We start from the raw sequence: 17,964 nt of genomic DNA, 5'->3' as shown, positions 1-17,964 counted from the left end.
CAGTCCTTTAGCCTGAAGATGACACGACTAAGAACATAAAGTAAGACAAACAGCCATTGATGGCATCACATTATTCTAGCTTAATATTACTGCTGTGGTTGTGTATTTTGATCCATGAACAGTTCTGCAGCCTGCCACTCACTTTTCTCCATGCAGCACACGTGGCACAGCTCAGCTGCCTCATCCTCGCTGTTTTCGCTGGCACAGGTGCATACCTCCAGACCATACTTCTCACAAATGGAACCCGAGCATACCTGGTCCAAACAAGCAGGCAGCAGGGGAAAAAAACAATTTATTTTAAATAAAAAAACAAGCTCACAAACTGCACATACCAGACACAGAACAGCAAGAGGGTAACTAATACTAACATACCCCATTGAGGCAGACTTGTGTTTCGGAATGGCAAGAGGTGAAGTTTGCCTTTGGTTCTGAGGAAGGACACAGAGCAGTATTTCCATTGCACATCCCCCTTTCGGCGCACTCGGAATCCTCTCTGCACAGGAAATTTGTGCCCTGGTATCCACACTGTACTGTGCAACATGGGCCTTGGCTGGGACTGTGGAATAAGAATTACAAATATGCAATCAAAAATCAAACAAAGGCTATGATATTAACAGCAATATTTGTGCTAAATAATTCGTTCACAAATTACAAGACTGAAGAAAGGCATTCTAATCACATCTGACCTGCAGATTTTTCCAGTTTGGAGTTTGCACCTTTTGCCCTCCACTTCATTGGCATTATAGCAGCAGGTGTCTTTACACTGATCACTGTAGCCGCAGTCACACTGTTCTCCATCTTCCACTATTCCATTACCACAGATAGGCTGGCCAGACTCTGTACAAACAGACACAACAGCATGAAGACAGAATCTCTCACACACACACACACACACACACACACACACAGACAGGAAGAGATAAGTTCGAAAGAGAGAATTTACCAACAAAACAGTCATTCCTCTTCTTCGTCAGAACAGCGCTTATATTGCGGATGCTGCAGATAGAGAACTTGTTATTGTTGAGCTTGTCCCCTGATGTGGCTCTGGCGTACATGATGTAGTTGCCCTGCTCCTTTTTGTCCTGCTGCTTAGACTCTCCAGGGGTGCATTCGATCCCAGAGTCATGCTGTAAAAAAGCAGGCAAGTAAGGCACAGAGATACTTGAGAGAGAGGTGCATATAATATATGGCATAGCTTGAGAAAGAGAAAAGTGTGTACTGGCAAAGGCCAGTGTTTTAAATCAAAGTACTTACAGGAGAGCCAAAGTTGTGCCCAACCTCATGAGCGAAGGTAATGTGTGAAACCTTGGGAGGGACGTGGGAGGCGTAGTTCTGCACAGTGATGATACCAGTGTTCAGAGACTTCCTCTTCCCATCAGAGTACAGTTTGCTCCTCTCACAGATGCCCCCAGAGCTTCCTGTGGCAGGAGAATAAAACGTATAAGAGCAGAATGGATTATCATATTATTTAAATCCTAGACAGCATTTCACAGATATTATTTGTATTTTAACATTGGGTTAATTCACAGTCGCAGACTGAAGTTAAACAATCATCAAATAGGTTCAATCGGCTTCAGTCAAAAGCACGTTGTTCCTGTGGTGTTAAGAGTTAGGTGAGGTGACCATTTAAATCCTGCAAACAGATACCCTAACAGGTTAAAGCTAGGCTTGGTTATCTTGAGAAACAAGCAAGAATACACCAGAGCTTAAAAATGATCCAACCAAAAAACCCAGCCCAGTGTTCCCAACTCTTTTCCAATGAACATAGCTGGCAGCACTAGCTCCAAAGGCCCTAAATCTAGTGAGAAGGTTGCCAAGTCGGCAAGACTGACAGTCCAAACCTTCAGGCCTCCCTCCAAAGCCACTCCCCCACAATTATCATTATGAACATAAGCAGATCATATTGAACGTGAACAACAAACATGGCTAATGTTAGTACTCACAGCTGTCAACTAGCAGCTTGTGGAAGACTCCGCTGATGCGCAATGAGTGCACGGGCAGAGTGCGTGTAGGTAAGCAGGCATGTAGGTAGACAGGCAGGCAGGTAGCCCACATTAAGTGATTGGACGTGTTTATAACAGTCCTGCGACAGCAACAGATACCAATTCTTTTTTTTTTTGTCAGAGCATTTGATTTACGGTTGCGGTCAGGATGTAATGAGAATTTCAACTAATATAACAAAAACTGTTTTTGAAGATTACCAAGCCTAACTTTAAACACCAACACAAGTACGCACACACGCACACTAAAACACTGACACAGGAGTCACTGTTCCACATTTCACAAAAACACTATTAGTGTACTTCTGCATTCAAGAGAAAATCCCTGAACCATAAACTACAGTAACATTAACAGATGGAGCAAGTTACTCGTGCATACCGAAGTGGCTGATGCATTAGTCAAGTCTCTGCAATGTCAGCTTTACCACAAAACTAAAACTAAAATCAATTTTAAAAAAGGGATCAAATGCAATATCACAAGTGTCTCTGATGCCATAAAACATTTAGTATTTTAGTCATTTAGTTTATCACTACCATCACTTTTCTGCATCAAGCAAAAAAGAAGCAGCAAAGTGATCTTACTAAAAATGATCTCTCTTTAGGAAAATGTGAGCCATTTTCCAGTTATACAACGTGGTGCCTGAACTGAAGATAAATTGGTCACAAAAACAACTTCATTAATGTGGAACAGGAAACATTAAAGATCATAGCAAATGCGAAACACATACCAACTACATCAGCAGAAAAACAATTAGTAACAGAGAATATAGATTCTAAATGGGCACTCTCAATCACAATATTAGAATTTTTTTTTTACTTATGAGGTCTTAATGTCCTAGTTTTGGCCATATTTTTGTTAGTTACATCAACATATTCCATGTAGAGATTCTGAAATAACTAGACACAACTTTATCACTCAGGTTCATGAGCACCACTTAGGTTTTAACGAGAGAAACACAACCATTGACGTACAGGTTACATGTATACTACATGTATAAACCACCAAAAAGTAAACAAAAGAAGTGAAATGTAAACCAAGTAACTAAACCAATGATTTAAAAAGTGAAAAAGTAAACGTTATAACCTGACATGTCTGTAATAACTACCCAATGCATTGCCTCATCGCGCCTTGGTTCAACATGTACGAATGACCTACTGTACTTGATACACTTTAGTTTAGTTTAGTTTAGTTTGTAGTGCTAGTTTACTAGAAACTGGATTACATACATGATACATGATAGCTTATACAAAGGTATCACTATAAATATAACTGTGCAAGCATATCTATACATGGCTATATGAAGATATGTAATAAAGAAAATTAAGACGCATATTGTGGAAAAAAAAAAGAAGCATAAAAAAACACAATTAATTGCTGTTTTTTCTGTGCTTTGAATTATCTAAAATTAAAATGCCAAAGACAAGATGAACTTGAAAAAAGCACTGGAAACCACTTGCAGCCACAGTCAACAATAAGCATGCCTGCAGTGCTGCCGTTTTTCCCATAATCCATAAACCCAGTCATAAGGAGGCAACTTATGCTCCTCGCAGCACAGAAACAAAGTCCAGAGACCAAAGCACTTAAAGCCATAAACAATGTGTCCATTATGTGTAAGTGGACACGAGTATGGTTGCACATTATATGTTTGTTTGCTGCATGTTTGTTTGCTGCATGTATGTGTGTGTGTGTGTGTGTGTGTGTGTGTGTGTGTGTGTGTGTGTGTGTGTGTGTGTAGGTCCTCCACTGAAGCAACAAACAGCTGGTCACATCAAATAAGACACACATTGGTTGTGCTCGACCAGCATCCCTGACGGCCGTTCGTTCTAGCCTCCCTTTGTTCAAATAATCAGCCCACAGCTCACTGCAGCCCATTCTTCTCTCCATCTCTTATCTTCAATCGATTCTTTCAGCTTACAGCATTGCCAATTTGCCCGTATTGATTGTCTGTGTGTGTTGCTGTATTCTTTATGTTGAGATGGTGGTGTCTGAACTTAAAGGAACAGGAAGGAGAAGCCAGCATAACTGTCATTCATACATGTTGTGTCTGGAACGAAGGAACCAGTTTAAATACACATTTTGTGGGAAGAACACTTTATAAATCCTGACAGAGGACGAGGTATTCCCTCTGGTATACATTACCACATAAAAATATCATATATTATTTCTTAATATCTTAGTATATTAACTTCAGGGTGGAGCACATAGCTCCTATAATGCAATTTCCTCCATGCCCTGTTTCCACCTTGTTTAACATTAGGAGATAAACACATTTAAGCCCCATTTTGAGGAACTCATTGCATTTCAACCGCAAGGATCAGGGTCTAAATTAAGTTCCCTGGACATTTTCTGGAGACGTTTTACCCCCAAAAATGGCCCTGGTTGGGAGGTAGTTCTTTCTGAAAGTACAGGAACTTTCAGGATGGGTTTGCAGGGATGACCGTCGCTGATTGGTAAAACACACACACAGATGAGGGGAGAGCATTTTCCTTTGTTTGCTAACATTAATAAATAACCATCAAACACTCATTTACTGTGGAGACAGATGCTCTTAATTTAATTTTCCTCCTCTTTATTTCATTCATTACATCAACGTGCATCAATAAATGCTCTAAATGCCGTCGAAGTGAGACAAAACTCAACGTTAATATTTTTTCAATGTGTTTTTTAGATGAAATGGGCGGACACACTGAACTGCAGGCTGCACAGTGTGTTTACCACTGCGACCACCAGCAGCCCTCATCCCATGTCATGTTGCTTTTCATACGTCAGCGTACTAATTTGTCTAATCTTCGCAGGTCTTTAGGCCAAGGTGGAAACGCAGACAACAATGGGCTGAAGGAACCTTTTAATTCCTTGAAAAGTAGTCCCAGGACTAAAATTACCAGGAACTTCTTGGTGGAAACCCGGCTTTAATGACTGGCTGAGTGATTATCAATGTGAGATAATGTATGTTCAAATTTTAGCTATGTATTGTAGCAGCACACACTGTATTTTGTTCAGAGGCCTTTAAAGCTCCCTTTCTATCGTTGCACCCCAAGTCTCAAAAAATGAGCAGGTTATTAATGACTAAAACATAAATGACTTCTAATCAGTGTGACAATCAAGTCACTTCTTCTTTATTCCATGACCAGACTGACCATAATGTTTGTGTTGCTATACAAATAGCTCTGGAAGCCATTTCGATACCTTGGATAATGCAGAAGATTAGTGTGTTAAAGTAATCATTTTGGAATATTAAAAAAAGAAAGAAACCAATATAACTTGTTCTGTTCATTTTGGCATTAAGATATATTCTTCATAAATCTCACCTTTCAATAGGACTTGATTCTAAGTTCCCTACTTCGCTCTCAAAACGTATATTCAGTTTGTTTTCCTTTGAATTACTTACGTGTGTGTGTGTGTGTGTGTGTGTGTGTGTGTGTGTGTGTGTGTGTGTGTGTGTGTGTGTGTGTGTGCGTGCGTGCGTGCGCGCGCGCGTGCGTGCGTGCGTGCGTGTGTGTGTGTGTGTGCGTGCGTGTGCGTGTGTGTGTGTGTGTGTGTGTGCGTGCGTGCGTGCGTGTGTGTGGTGGAGCATTGGGTTGGTAATAGAATGACTGAGATGGTAAGGCTTATCAGGGTCTGTTGAGGTTAATAGAGACACAGTGCTACTTCAAGGAACATCGGTACGGTATCATGATAACAGGGGCCGGGTTAATCCAACCAGCAGTCCAGCCTCTGCTTATTCTGCTCAACACAGCATTCTGCTAAAGATGTTGAGATCTTGGATCTTAAACCACAGTCATCTCAATTTAACAAAATACCAGATGAAATGACTAATCAAAGATGAGTATTACCCTTCATAACTGGCAAAAGATCAGTGTAGCAAATGGGAAGAATACTGTTCAACTGGATGACATGGAGTACTGTAAGTCCCTGCGGTAGAAAGCACTCACCCAGCTTAAATGTCTCTCAGCAACACAGGAAGATACTACCAGGGTTGTGTGGTTGTGTTGAGTACCTACCTGTAGGAGCCCCAACCCAAGCCAAGCCAAGAACACCATCATCAAAGTCCCTGTCGGAGAAGACATAGGCCAGGCAGTAGTCATCGTGGTTCTGCTCAGAGTTAAGCTCCAAAAACTTCTCCACTCCGATGTTGGCAAAGCGAAAAGGATTGGTGGGATTTCTTGCCTCTTCGGTCGTATTTATCTGAATAAAAGAGAGTTGAACAATTATACAAGAGGAGCGAGAGAGGAGAGAGACTCCTACACTGACAAAGTAGCAGATATAGCTAACAGAAACTATAAAGCCTTTAAAATGATAAATATACACACTGAGGAAAGTCACAATGTTCCCTACTAAGAAGACAGCTCAACAGTCTCCACTCATATTAGCACCCGGATTCCTTTCAGGTCAGTTGTTACATAAACTGATTCTCCAGCAGCACTGAGATTCAACTCACCCTGATCCTTTTAACCATGAAGGCGATGTTTCGGATGCCCATGAAGTCTGTGGCCTGGTAAATGGAGTCAATAGCCTTCACATGGCTGGAGATCTGTAGAGAAAGTGATGGTTTAGATTCGTAGTGGAGCAAATTCAGCAGTGGAAAATGCAACATATGATAGCTCTTCTCTGTTACTTCCACTGCTTTGAAGAGACTAAGCTTTGTCACATTCCTAGAGGCTGCCATTTTAAAGGGATGATTCTCTTGCTAATCAGACCTTTAAGTAATTCCTTCATTTCAGAGCAGGGATGTCCCGATCAAGTTTTTTTACCCCTGATCCGGATCCGAGTCATTTAATATTGAGTATCTGCAGATACCGAGTCCCTATCTGATACTTCTATTGTTCTAGATAATACAGCAGCACAGTGCTGTATTAAGTATATGAAGTTATTAAAATCAATCCAGTGTATATGTTTAACAATTGAATAGCTCTGTATTGCATTAAGAAAAAATGCCTGCATCCAGTTCCTTAATATTTTTAAAATAAAATAACAAACCCTCTCTGTGATCTTTTTGGCCTTGTCGCTGTCTCGAGGGAATTTCTTTCTCCCTTAAAAAGTGTCCTCCAGTGCTGAGAAAGCCTCGGTTATACTCCCACAGCTGTAGACACCACGAACGCGTAGTAGTTCTGTTTAAACTGTCCGTCTGGAGAATGCATCGAGGCATGCACAGTAGATTGTGACGCTTCCACTTATAGCGTAGTGGCTGCAACAAATTGTCAATATGCCGACGTCCGCACGGCGCCAACGAATACACCCTCTGATTCTGATGACCAAATGTATCTCAAGCGGACCCTAGCGTACACTCGGAAAGTATAACTACAGTTTTTACTTGAATCAGCTGTACTCCGTTGAGTGTTTATTTTCGTCAACTGTACATATTTCGTGCGGATTACATTAATAAATTACTCTTATTGGCTTTTTGCTCGCGGCGCTTTTGTTGCACTTGCAGTGGCGTGGTGAGAGTGGTTGATGTCGGCTGTCCATCCCTGTCTTTCTGTGCTGTCTGTGGTGAAACACCATGCACCATAGATGACAGCAAAACACATGAGACTCTCACACTGAGCTGGAATGAAACTAGTGTACATAAAGTAGGTAAATAACCAGTCTCATACTACGTTTTGCTGTCGTTTATAGTGTGTGGAGGAGACACGGACAGAGTGGAGGAGACACGGACAGAGGAGAGCTGACGGCAGCTGCACTCGTTTCATTGTTGTGCATGAAAGCTTTGTGAGTAAAAACACCTGTGTGACAGCTGACGTATAATGAAGGATCGGATCTGGCTCAATAGCTCAATATAGCCGATACTGATCAGTTAAAAAAGGGCTCGATCGGTCCCCGATACCGATCTTTGAGATGGCATCGGGACATCCCTATTTGATAGATATGTGATTGAGTTTATAGGTTCCAGCAAAAGAGCCTCCCGACTTATGTCACATGTACACACTGTGTGCATACCTGGGCAATGACAGCCTCTCTTGTGCCGTAGAATCTGAAGAAGAGGTGGTCAGTCTGGATGAAGAGCTGGCAAGTGTTTTTCTCTTTGGCTGCTGCCCTCTTTTTCCTCAGAATAACAGGACCCTGGGAGCTCTCGTCCTCCGACACACTGTTCACCGCCTGTACAAAAAAACAACCATCAGGATCAAACAGAAAGAGGATGGAGTGAGGACACATTGCCGTATTTGAAATGTTGAGCATGGCTTCAACATAGCAAATAATCAGGTGCCAGATTGAAAGCATATACACCTGTGCTAAAAATATACACATGCTCCTACTGTTAGTGTGAGGTTGGTTGGATATGAGATGAGATGTTTTTAATCCCATGAGCCTTGTCCATCTGTGTGTTTAATTATGAGCTGGAAGGAGGGGGAGGGGCTTTGTTGTGATGCTGGCACTTACTTTGACTGGTTCCTCCACTGCAGTTGCCTGGTACTTCTTCATCTTCTCATACACTGAGTGGTCAGCGCAGCCGCCCTCTGAGCCATGCTTATGAGGATAATCTGTCAGATAGGGAGGAGATAAGGGAATGGTTGTCAGGGGCTTACACTGCCATCATGGATCTCTTTAGAACCATGTGTGGTGGGCTGGAGAAGGTGAATCAGGGTGAGTCGGGGTGCAAGAGTAGCTGCATTACATAAAAAGCTTGAGCGATGTGGTTTTTTCTCTCTACAAATCCTAACTGACAAATCAGCGTTATCTTCCTCTCTGAGCAGCAAAAGGTATTACCCATGAGCTGCCTCTACTGATTGAAAACAGCCCTTTTCTGCTGTGTAACAAAGTTCTCTCCAAGCTAGTGCACGCACTGTATTGAATTTTAAAGGGAAAATGGGATGGGGCTTCAAACAAACTCTGTGTACAAATTAATAGAATTTACGGTGTTTTGATTTAAGCAGCTCTGATCGAGAAATGCAAAACGATGCTACTATGTTACAGTAATAGACCACTCAGGGAATTCTCACAGTATGCTACTGATAGTGCCTCTACTCCACTCAACATAGGGAGTAATATATCCCTGTATACCAGATGATGTCATATTCATACCCTGTATATGACATGCAAAGTCTTCAATGAATATGGTATATGTCTGTACGCCATATACTAACTTGAAACTTGCTGGTATATTATTCATATCTATTAACATCACATTTACTCAATTTAAGAAAATGATATAACTGCATTCTTAGGGTCTCACTAAGGTGGCTTTAAATTGTATATAATATGTCCTGAAGATGTATCTTTCATGCATATTTGACCAGATATGAGTCATAGACAGTATATATATAGATGGACGACGCGTCTCCACTTCCTCCCACTGTGAAGCCAAAACATCCCAGATACGGGAGCTGCCATCTCGAGAGTTTGACGTCATTTGGAGCCAGAGTCTGCGCAGTAGTGATCAGGGGGCCTGGAGCCTTGGTATCGAGGTCCCGCCCACACACCCATCCAAGCCAATCACGAGTCAAGTATGGTCGCCGCTTGCTTGCGTGAGCCACTTAGCTGCTTTATTAGCACCACGGTAGCTGTTTGGCTAGAAAGATACAACAACTAACCATAATATCTCTACAACTACATTCATGATCAAATTGACACATGTTCTATTACACAGACTCGTGACGGTTATGGAAAGCTAGAGTTACATCTACTCTCTCTCGTACAATCCCGAGCCTACGGCTCAGATACTACGTCACTCAAGAGTAGCTGTCAATTACAGCTGTCAATCATGACGTCTCACCCCCTTTTTATAGCATCAAATATATAATTAAAACCAAATTTATCAACATTTGAACATACATCAGCGTGATGCGAACTACCTAAAATAACAGAAACCATAAATGGGTCAAATTTATTTGACGTGTAATTTGACTTTTTATTTTGGCACATGTCCCATCTGCCAAAATGGAGGGTGCAGGATTTATGACCTATACTGCAGCCAGCCACCAGGGTGCAATCCAGATGTTTTGGCTTTACTTTTGGGGAGCTGTCATGTCGTCCATCTTTATATAGAGTCTATGATATATGCCAACAAAACTCTGAATATGCATTGAAATGGTCCATAATCTCTAGAGTATCCAGAGTAACGCTGTGACATTCAGTCATGTATGAATTCAATATAGACTGTATGTTTGTGCAATGACACATACAGATATGCCATAGATACAATTGATATTTTAGAAAAATATTGAGCTTGGATATTTCGAGACATGACATAAGGTCATATTTGGAACACATACATGACAAAAATAAGATGCATCTGGTGTCCTTATATAATATATGTCCTCACAATGAATATGGAGTCCATATTTGACCCGATATGGCACATATCGACAAAACTAAAAGAATATTCATTAGAAATGGTCCAAATTCTGGAGATTTCCAATCGTAGTATTTCTAGATTCTGGCTCTTTTCACAATCACAATCTCCACTGCAGTCGTATCTAGACTGCACACAGTGTACAGAGTGACTGCATTCTTCTGTTTTCATATAAACAATACACATTTCAGCAACAACGTATGAATCCGTGTCCCACTATGGCCATATGGCTTCAGCAGCTGTCTTTACTGGATCACAAAGACACAATGGGATCAGTCTTATGATACACAATCACCACCTCTGCTGAGAGTCACAACACAGTTCACCACTGGCCACACCCATTTGGCAAACCCATATCAAATAAAGTATCATTCAATGTTTCCCAACATCTCTGAAAAAGCTATTTCAGATAAAGAAGGCATGAACAAACAGACGAAGAATATATCATGTTTGTTTTGGGCTTATCTAATGTGAAAATATTACACTCAGAAAATAAAAAGAGTATTATAGCACTAGTTGTTTCAGCTAAGAAGCTGGTGCAAGCCACTGCATTAAAACTATGAAGTTAACAGCAAGAGTTGTCGCTCATAGCCAAAGTAAATAGCAAACTGTCAACCGTCAGTATTATGTCTTAATACTTATTTAGTTAAATCAATGCGCTCTGATGATTTCGGTTTCAATCAAACTGCTGTAAACTAATTGGTCACTTGCATCTGAACAGCTTGTATTTGCAAAACTTATGATCCCATTAATGGTGATGCAGGACATCAGCCTGAATGTCTCTCAACCACAATTGGACATTCAGTAAAGAGACCAGTCCTGTGCTGGTTACTGAACTGACTGACTGGACACACACTGAAACAACGCATTCAACCTCTGACAATGTGTTTTCAATTTTTTCAGAGAAAGCCCTCTTTGTCCCTAGAGTGAATGCCGTCTCATTCAACTGCTAATCAAAAGGCCCTTGCAATTTGGACCTTAAAAAAAAATACAAGAAAAGCCAAGTGTCAGTAGTGAGGACCATCATTCCTCCCTCTTTTCCACTGATACCAGCATCAACAACTACAGGGAGACTTCTAAAAAACAAGATTTCACAGTTGGTCCAATACATAAGTAATGGCAGACAGACATGAGTCAAATCTTAAAATGTAGTTTTATTCTGTGAGACGACTATTTGAGTACAGCTCAAACTGCTCATACAGTGATTCACTTTTACAAGTATAGTGTCATCTGAAAAGTCAACTAAATATCTTAAAATAATCTAAAGTTAGGGTGCATTTCATCCATGTTAAAGATATGAATATTCTCTAAAGTATAGGCTTAGAGAATAGGTCCTTTTGTTACTGAATGCATGTTTCAGGTATTGTTTTCTGTTCATTTCAAGATATATAAATCACAGTGTGAAGTCTATCTTTTTCTGTCTCCGACCTTTACAGCTTAATGCAGATGTAAGGAGGGACCATCTGAAAACCCTGCCTTCACTGTGCATTAAGGTGAATGTGGGACGGTAGGAAAATGTGTTAATTACAGAATAAAAACCTATCATACACTTTGGACCACATCCACATAAGTTTGTAAGGGTGCACCACACTCCTCCTCTACTCAGTCAGCAGTAACAAGCAGACAACTACCAAAATCAGAATTGACTGGGAAAATAAAAGGCAAGAATGAAGATATAAGATGAAGTCAAAAACATTGTTTTTCTTCATCTAGTGGGTTTCACTTTTACTCATTTGTTCCTCATCCTGCAACCTTTTGTTCCATCCAACCAGCTTCCTCTCCATCACTACTGACAGAATGACTGTGGGCTGTGGGCGGATGACTTCACCATATCGTACACCACCCAAAAGGCCTTTACACACTGGGGGCATGACGAATAAATCACACGAAAATAGAGCTGAACAATTAATCAGAATTTTATTGAAATCGCAATATGACCTACTGCAATTTTCAGATCACAGGAGGCGCAATATTTTTTAAAAGGCAAATGTGTGTCAAAATGCCATTTTAAATGAAATACTGTCGTGTTACAGAGATTCTTGGCCTACAAATCATATTCTACAGACTTAAGGAAACATCTTTGTTTGGTACAGATCCCTGCAACAATCACATAAAATAATTTGAATATGTTTTTCAATGAAAATGAGAAAAAAATTATCATTCCCCATAAATACTAGCCTGTGAATATTTTATGTCTAGGGCTTTTATTGTGAAAGGTAAGAACAGAATGAGTGGATCTCTGCACTGCCTTTGTCGAGGTTGAAAGGAGTAATAAAGTTTGTCATCTTGGTTCAGACTACAGCGCCTCTGTGTTGTTGTTTCATAAATATAGCATATAGGCGCAACTCAACCCGTTCTGCACAATGTGATTGATGGCTTTATTCCTGGTGCAAAAACTGAGGAAAATCAACCTCGTTCCGAAATAGAAGTATGCAGCTTTTTGGCTGGGTAATATTTGTGTTCTGTATGAAAGTATTCATGACAAAAACAACAGTATGAAATAATATATTGGCATGACCGATGTGTAAAGGCCTTTAGGGTTATTAAATAGGTGCTTTTATCTAAAAGAAATTTGCAAGTCGGTTTCAAATACATTTGTTTAAAGTTGTTTAAAGAGTGGGTGTTTTTGCATGTTTATGCATATTTTTGCGTGTGTGCGCACACACACACAAACACACACACACACACACTCAGAGTGCAGTGAATCAGCCAGCCCAAAGCCAGGGCGGGGTTCATATCAAACTCACGGCCTGCCTGCTTATTACAGTTGTTCGGGCTGGACTCATGAGTCTCTAGTTGCTGGATTGTGTTTCTACTCGTGCAGCTACGTTGTGTTCACCCACCACAGCCACACCTTGCCTGTCTGAAATCTATTCATTGCTTCCAAAAATCTTCAGAGTTGACTTGCAGTTTCCAAACTGAGCATCCATCAGTTGGTTGTAGTCTGATCTTAGCAATGGATAGGATATTTTTGCTGCGTCATGCTCCAATACTGCTTCCAGTATAAATACTGACTACCCGTCCTGACCCAGGACACAGACCCAAATCCTGCTGCTACAAGTCTGTCAAACATGACCTTCTCTCCAAGCTTGTCAGGCTAGTTTATGATCTGCTTAACCATCAGCCCCTTACTTCACAACACCTGCCCCACCAACACATCACAATTATATTGATCACAGTGTAAAAGCAATGGTTTGCTCAATATTATCCTTCCCAAATATTAATATTAGCTCAGCTTTTTTGAACAACAAGAAGTCATGTAAAATCTTTAGCTAATACATTCCTACAAAGATGCATTTCAAAAAAGGTTCCTGTTAAAAAGTATTTTTACTACAACTAAAAAGCCACATCTGTGGCATATCTAAAAGCAATGAAGTCACAACCTTTCCCCATAATTGTGAACATTAAGTGGACATGAACTACCTCTAGAACACACAGTGTGTTTCAGTAAAGCAAGTGCAACAACAGATACTTACGGATATCATCCTCGTGGTAGATGACGGAGTGGAAGGGCACATCCTTGTTCTTTAGGTACCTCTCCGAGGGTTCAACATAGTATGTTCCTTGGTGGGTTTTAATGAAGCCCTCAAAGCGCCCATCAACCACAGAGCCATGGGTCAGCGTGTCCTTTTCACCTGAAGCACAAAAGAGAGTGAGGATGAGCAGAGGAAGAAAAAAAAATAAAGGGTGCCTTTCAAATCACATACTTTTTCTTTTTACTTGAGTATGAGTAGTACTGCAGCTGCCCTTGCAAAGTCAATACTGTTGCATGCAGTATGCATATAATGGAACATACTACTTCCTCTTAACATTGCGCCTTGAACTTTGACCATCTTGCTCATATATCCACTGCGCAGAGGATTGTGGGTCAGAAAAGCAAGGCGTGCATACTGCAAAATGCAACCGGATGTAACAGGACATCCTGGTATTTATGGCATACTGCATTTGACATGCTATGTATTGGAACATACTAAATCTTTTTCTGGCATATTAATGAGGTGTGGTAGTATGGTGTCTTGGAACACACATATAGCATTTGTCTGTAAAGAAACTGAAGACAACTCTTATTATTATTGTTTTCATTTTAAAGAATGGCTATGGTTACAGTGATACTTGTTTACACAACCTGATAAATAAATAAATGTTACGTGATAAATTAAGGGAATGGTGCAGAAAGGCATGGCTTCTTAAGGTACACATGAAAAACACCTATCTAATCCAAAAACAGTTGTCACACAGACTGCACAAGAAGTACAGAGGTCAAGTTTGCATGAATAAAGCGATGTGAAATTGTGCTTTGTGCTGAATCTGACCACATCTTAATTTGTCTGGTTAATTACAAACAGTTTCTTGTAAACTAAAATCCGTAGCATTCCCAAATGTTAGGAATATGGTCAACTAAAAGTATACAAAGCAGGATCATACAGCTCAAGCTGCCACATTATGATTAGAGGCATTCCTGAAATGTCTCCCATGAAATCACAATGTGTGATCAAAAACTAAATGTTGTGTATGGGTCAAAACATTTGTTTAGATTTCAACAGCTATATTTTCAAACTCACACTTTATCATTTCTGAAATTGCTAATCTGATAAAAGATTGTGATGGAGCCTTCCTCAATAAGAGAAATATAGATCTTTCTGTTTCTAGGTCCCCTTTCTCTTCGTTTCACAAACACTGATCATAACAGGACAAACAGGCTTGTTGTTTCTGTTATTCATTTGACCTCCGCTGGAGACGGGCAGCAGGAAGACATCCAGGAAGGGAAGGGCTTAAGAGCGGAAAGGAAAAACTGGATGAAAGATAAAAGTATTCCCTGTGTGTGATGGTTTGTGATATGATAAATATTGCACAAAAACAACCTTTAAATGATTCTCTCATACAATATTCCATAATGCTGCAGAAGAAAACATTGTCCCTCAGTTAAAATGTTTGACAAGTCACTCGAGAGATGATATAAAGGATAATGTAGGGATGCTACAATGACAAATGAGGATGCAGACTTTTAATTTAATTGAAAAATAAAAGCACCATAATTGTATTAGAGACATTTCCTTTGAAGAAACTGTGCTTCCGCCCAGGATGTGTGGTGTTTGGATGCAGCTGGACTTACCAAAGATTTCTCCACTGTAAATATGTGACGTATCAATGGGTGTCTCCTCTCCTGATATCTCAATGATGAGATCTGGGGAAAATATGGATGTTTCTCTCTTCATCCGCAGGTTAAAATGTCTAAAGAGAAGAAGAGGAGAAAATGTGTTATTAGAATAAGCATCAAACACCAAAGGCACAGTCGTACCTTGACACACCCTCAACCCTTGTACTGTTAATGTCATCTTATAAGGGATGACACACACTGGAAAGCTGAGACAGCAGCACACAGAAGATTTAGCAGAAAAAGCAGCATCATTCACACATTTTTTTCCTGAGCTTCACAATGCTGCTGTGCTGGTTGTTGCTCAGTACTGCTGTGCTCAGTGAGTTAGAAGAAAAATTGTGTCAGGAGGAAAAGCACATGAACATTTGTGCACAGCCATACTACTTTTTTTGTAATCCTTTCATTAACATAACCATGATGTCAAAGAAAAAGCATCACATGAGGTGCACATGAGCTACTGGCTTCCCAGAAACCTGAGGCAATGTAGACAATATTTCAGAGGGAAAACCCTCTTTCGTAATCACATGGCTTGGTCTCAAGGTGTGAGCTTCCTCTAGATGACTCAAATGATGTTCACATTGCCAAATCATACTGAGCCCTTTATGGATTGTACCATTTTGGTTTTCTTACGTTAGAACAATTCAAAAGAGGGAAAATAACATTTTAGGGAAAATTTGGATTAAATGTTAAATGTCTAAACACTTTTTTAAGTGGTCTACACAGTGAGCAACATCCGGGTCTGAGAAGTGAAGCCAATGCTGAAGTGCCTTAAACTTGCATTCTTCCTGACAGCCAGCAGGGGGCGACTCCTCTGGTTGCTAAAAGAAGTGTGATTGTATAGAAGTCTATGAGAAAATGACCCTACTTTTCACTTGATTTATTACCTCAGTAAACATTGTAAACATGAGTTTATGGTCTCAATCACTAGTTTCAAGTCTTCTTCAAGACAGCATGATGTTTATTAGGCTTGCCACGGCAGTCGGTGTTACACGGTGGTCGGGCATACGCTGATTACATTACTTGCCCACCGTCTCCACCGTTGTTTTGCTTTTTTTTATAGAAATAAAACCCATTTAGTTCATTTTGGCGTATCAGCGCCGTGTAATCAATACATAATCGGACAACGGACGCTACAAACTGAGTGAAAGTGTCTGCTCCGTACGGAGTCTCAGCACAGAGTAGGAGGAGTCAAATTACCCAAACAGGATGAGAGAATTAATGGATAAGATGATGGCAGAGGATTTGGTAGGAATACATTGTTTAGGAAGCATAAGTGTAGTAACTGCCTCTGTTTTAATAATGTAAGTATTGGTTTTAGTCCATAGTATGGGTTGAGCTCCAAAAACACTGGATCCCACATTTCCCACAATCAATAATACATTTTGTTTGACCCCCACCCCACCTGGTAAATGTCCATGTAATGTAAACTCATCCAGTTTGTAACACAGGCCATTTGTTGCAACTTGTTTGTTTCCAAGCCCAAGATAAGATAATGTGATGTGATCAACAAGGTTATTTTTTCAGACTTTGGAAAGCTCCCTCCAGAGCCACAGAAGACACCATATGACTGTTTTCACACGCTAGGTAGCACTTCCCATAACAAGCAAACTGGCCTTTATGTATAAACTCTGTGGAGTGTCCCTTTAAGTTCTGTGTAAAACTTGGGGGCCAGACCAAAAGTAGAGGGCTATTTCCTCTGAGCAGCTCAGAGACATGGTACACCATTAACACAAGTCACAGATGTTTTGCAGAAGCAGGTGTGTTCTGGAGGAGAAAAGGGGTTGAGGACGTAAAGGCAGCCTTACTAGACTGCAGGAATGAGTACAGGAAAAACATTAATAGAGCAAAACCAAGAGAAGCTGAGCACAAGAGACAGATAGTAGAATGTAGGGAGGAGTGGAACAGAAAATATGAGATAATGTTGAAAAGGTCAGACACAATCCAGGATATCCCTGTGCAGGATGACGCATCGACTTGTCCCCAGTATTCAGTTTTTCCTTCATCATTCCTGTTCTCATTTCACACACACCCCTTGTTGTTATACTTATTATATCTTCTATTCAGTGGTTCCTTTCAACTACGTTTTTTTACAAAATGATTATTCATGATGAAGTAACCTGATGTTTCTGGAACATCAACCTGATGTTTCTGGAAGTAAATGATATCATTTTGTAAATTATATTATTTTGTTGCCTTCAAAATCTGTATTATGAACTGAGAGTCTTCTGTCAGAAGATCATTTCAAATGAAGCCCAGAGACAGAGAAAGAAAAAAAAAGACGAAAATAAGTTGAACCATAAAAAGAGAGAGAGAGAGAAAACTGTTAAACATGTGGAACAAAGACTGCAATATGTCCTACTCTTTGAAGTCAGCATTTTGACACAGAGATCATCTGGCAATAGATTTAGTATAAATCCCTGTTTGTTATTCACCCTGGCACACCCATTACGGTTCCACCTCTTCCCACTATAACAATCAATATGACCTCATGACTTCATCTATGCCCCTGTCAAAA

The 17,964-nt window shown here is 40.3% G+C and overlaps 1 protein-coding gene across 1 annotated transcript in view; it reads right to left on the bottom strand.

Annotated features, from left to right (window-relative positions):
• adam10a (ADAM metallopeptidase domain 10a) overlaps window positions 1-17,964 on the bottom strand; it is a 37,545-nt gene that overhangs the window by 4,219 nt on the left and 15,362 nt on the right. Inside the window, exons 3-13 of the mRNA XM_037796247.1 lie at window positions 15,405-15,523; window positions 13,768-13,926; window positions 8,380-8,480; window positions 7,939-8,097; window positions 6,440-6,532; window positions 6,003-6,186; window positions 1,255-1,418; window positions 944-1,127; window positions 687-837; window positions 373-556; window positions 143-254 (exon numbers count right to left, since the gene is read on the bottom strand). Coding sequence (XP_037652175.1) covers window positions 143-254; window positions 373-556; window positions 687-837; window positions 944-1,127; window positions 1,255-1,418; window positions 6,003-6,186; window positions 6,440-6,532; window positions 7,939-8,097; window positions 8,380-8,480; window positions 13,768-13,926; window positions 15,405-15,523 — 1,610 coding nt within the window. The remainder of the gene's footprint in view (window positions 1-142; window positions 255-372; window positions 557-686; window positions 838-943; window positions 1,128-1,254; window positions 1,419-6,002; window positions 6,187-6,439; window positions 6,533-7,938; window positions 8,098-8,379; window positions 8,481-13,767; window positions 13,927-15,404; window positions 15,524-17,964) is intronic.

This window comes from Sebastes umbrosus, chromosome 2 (genome assembly GCF_015220745.1).
Source record: "Sebastes umbrosus isolate fSebUmb1 chromosome 2, fSebUmb1.pri, whole genome shotgun sequence".
NCBI lineage: Eukaryota > Metazoa > Chordata > Actinopteri > Perciformes > Sebastidae > Sebastes > Sebastes umbrosus.
Note: the sequence above shows the minus strand (reverse complement) of the source record. Positions and strands in the feature narration are given on the sequence as shown.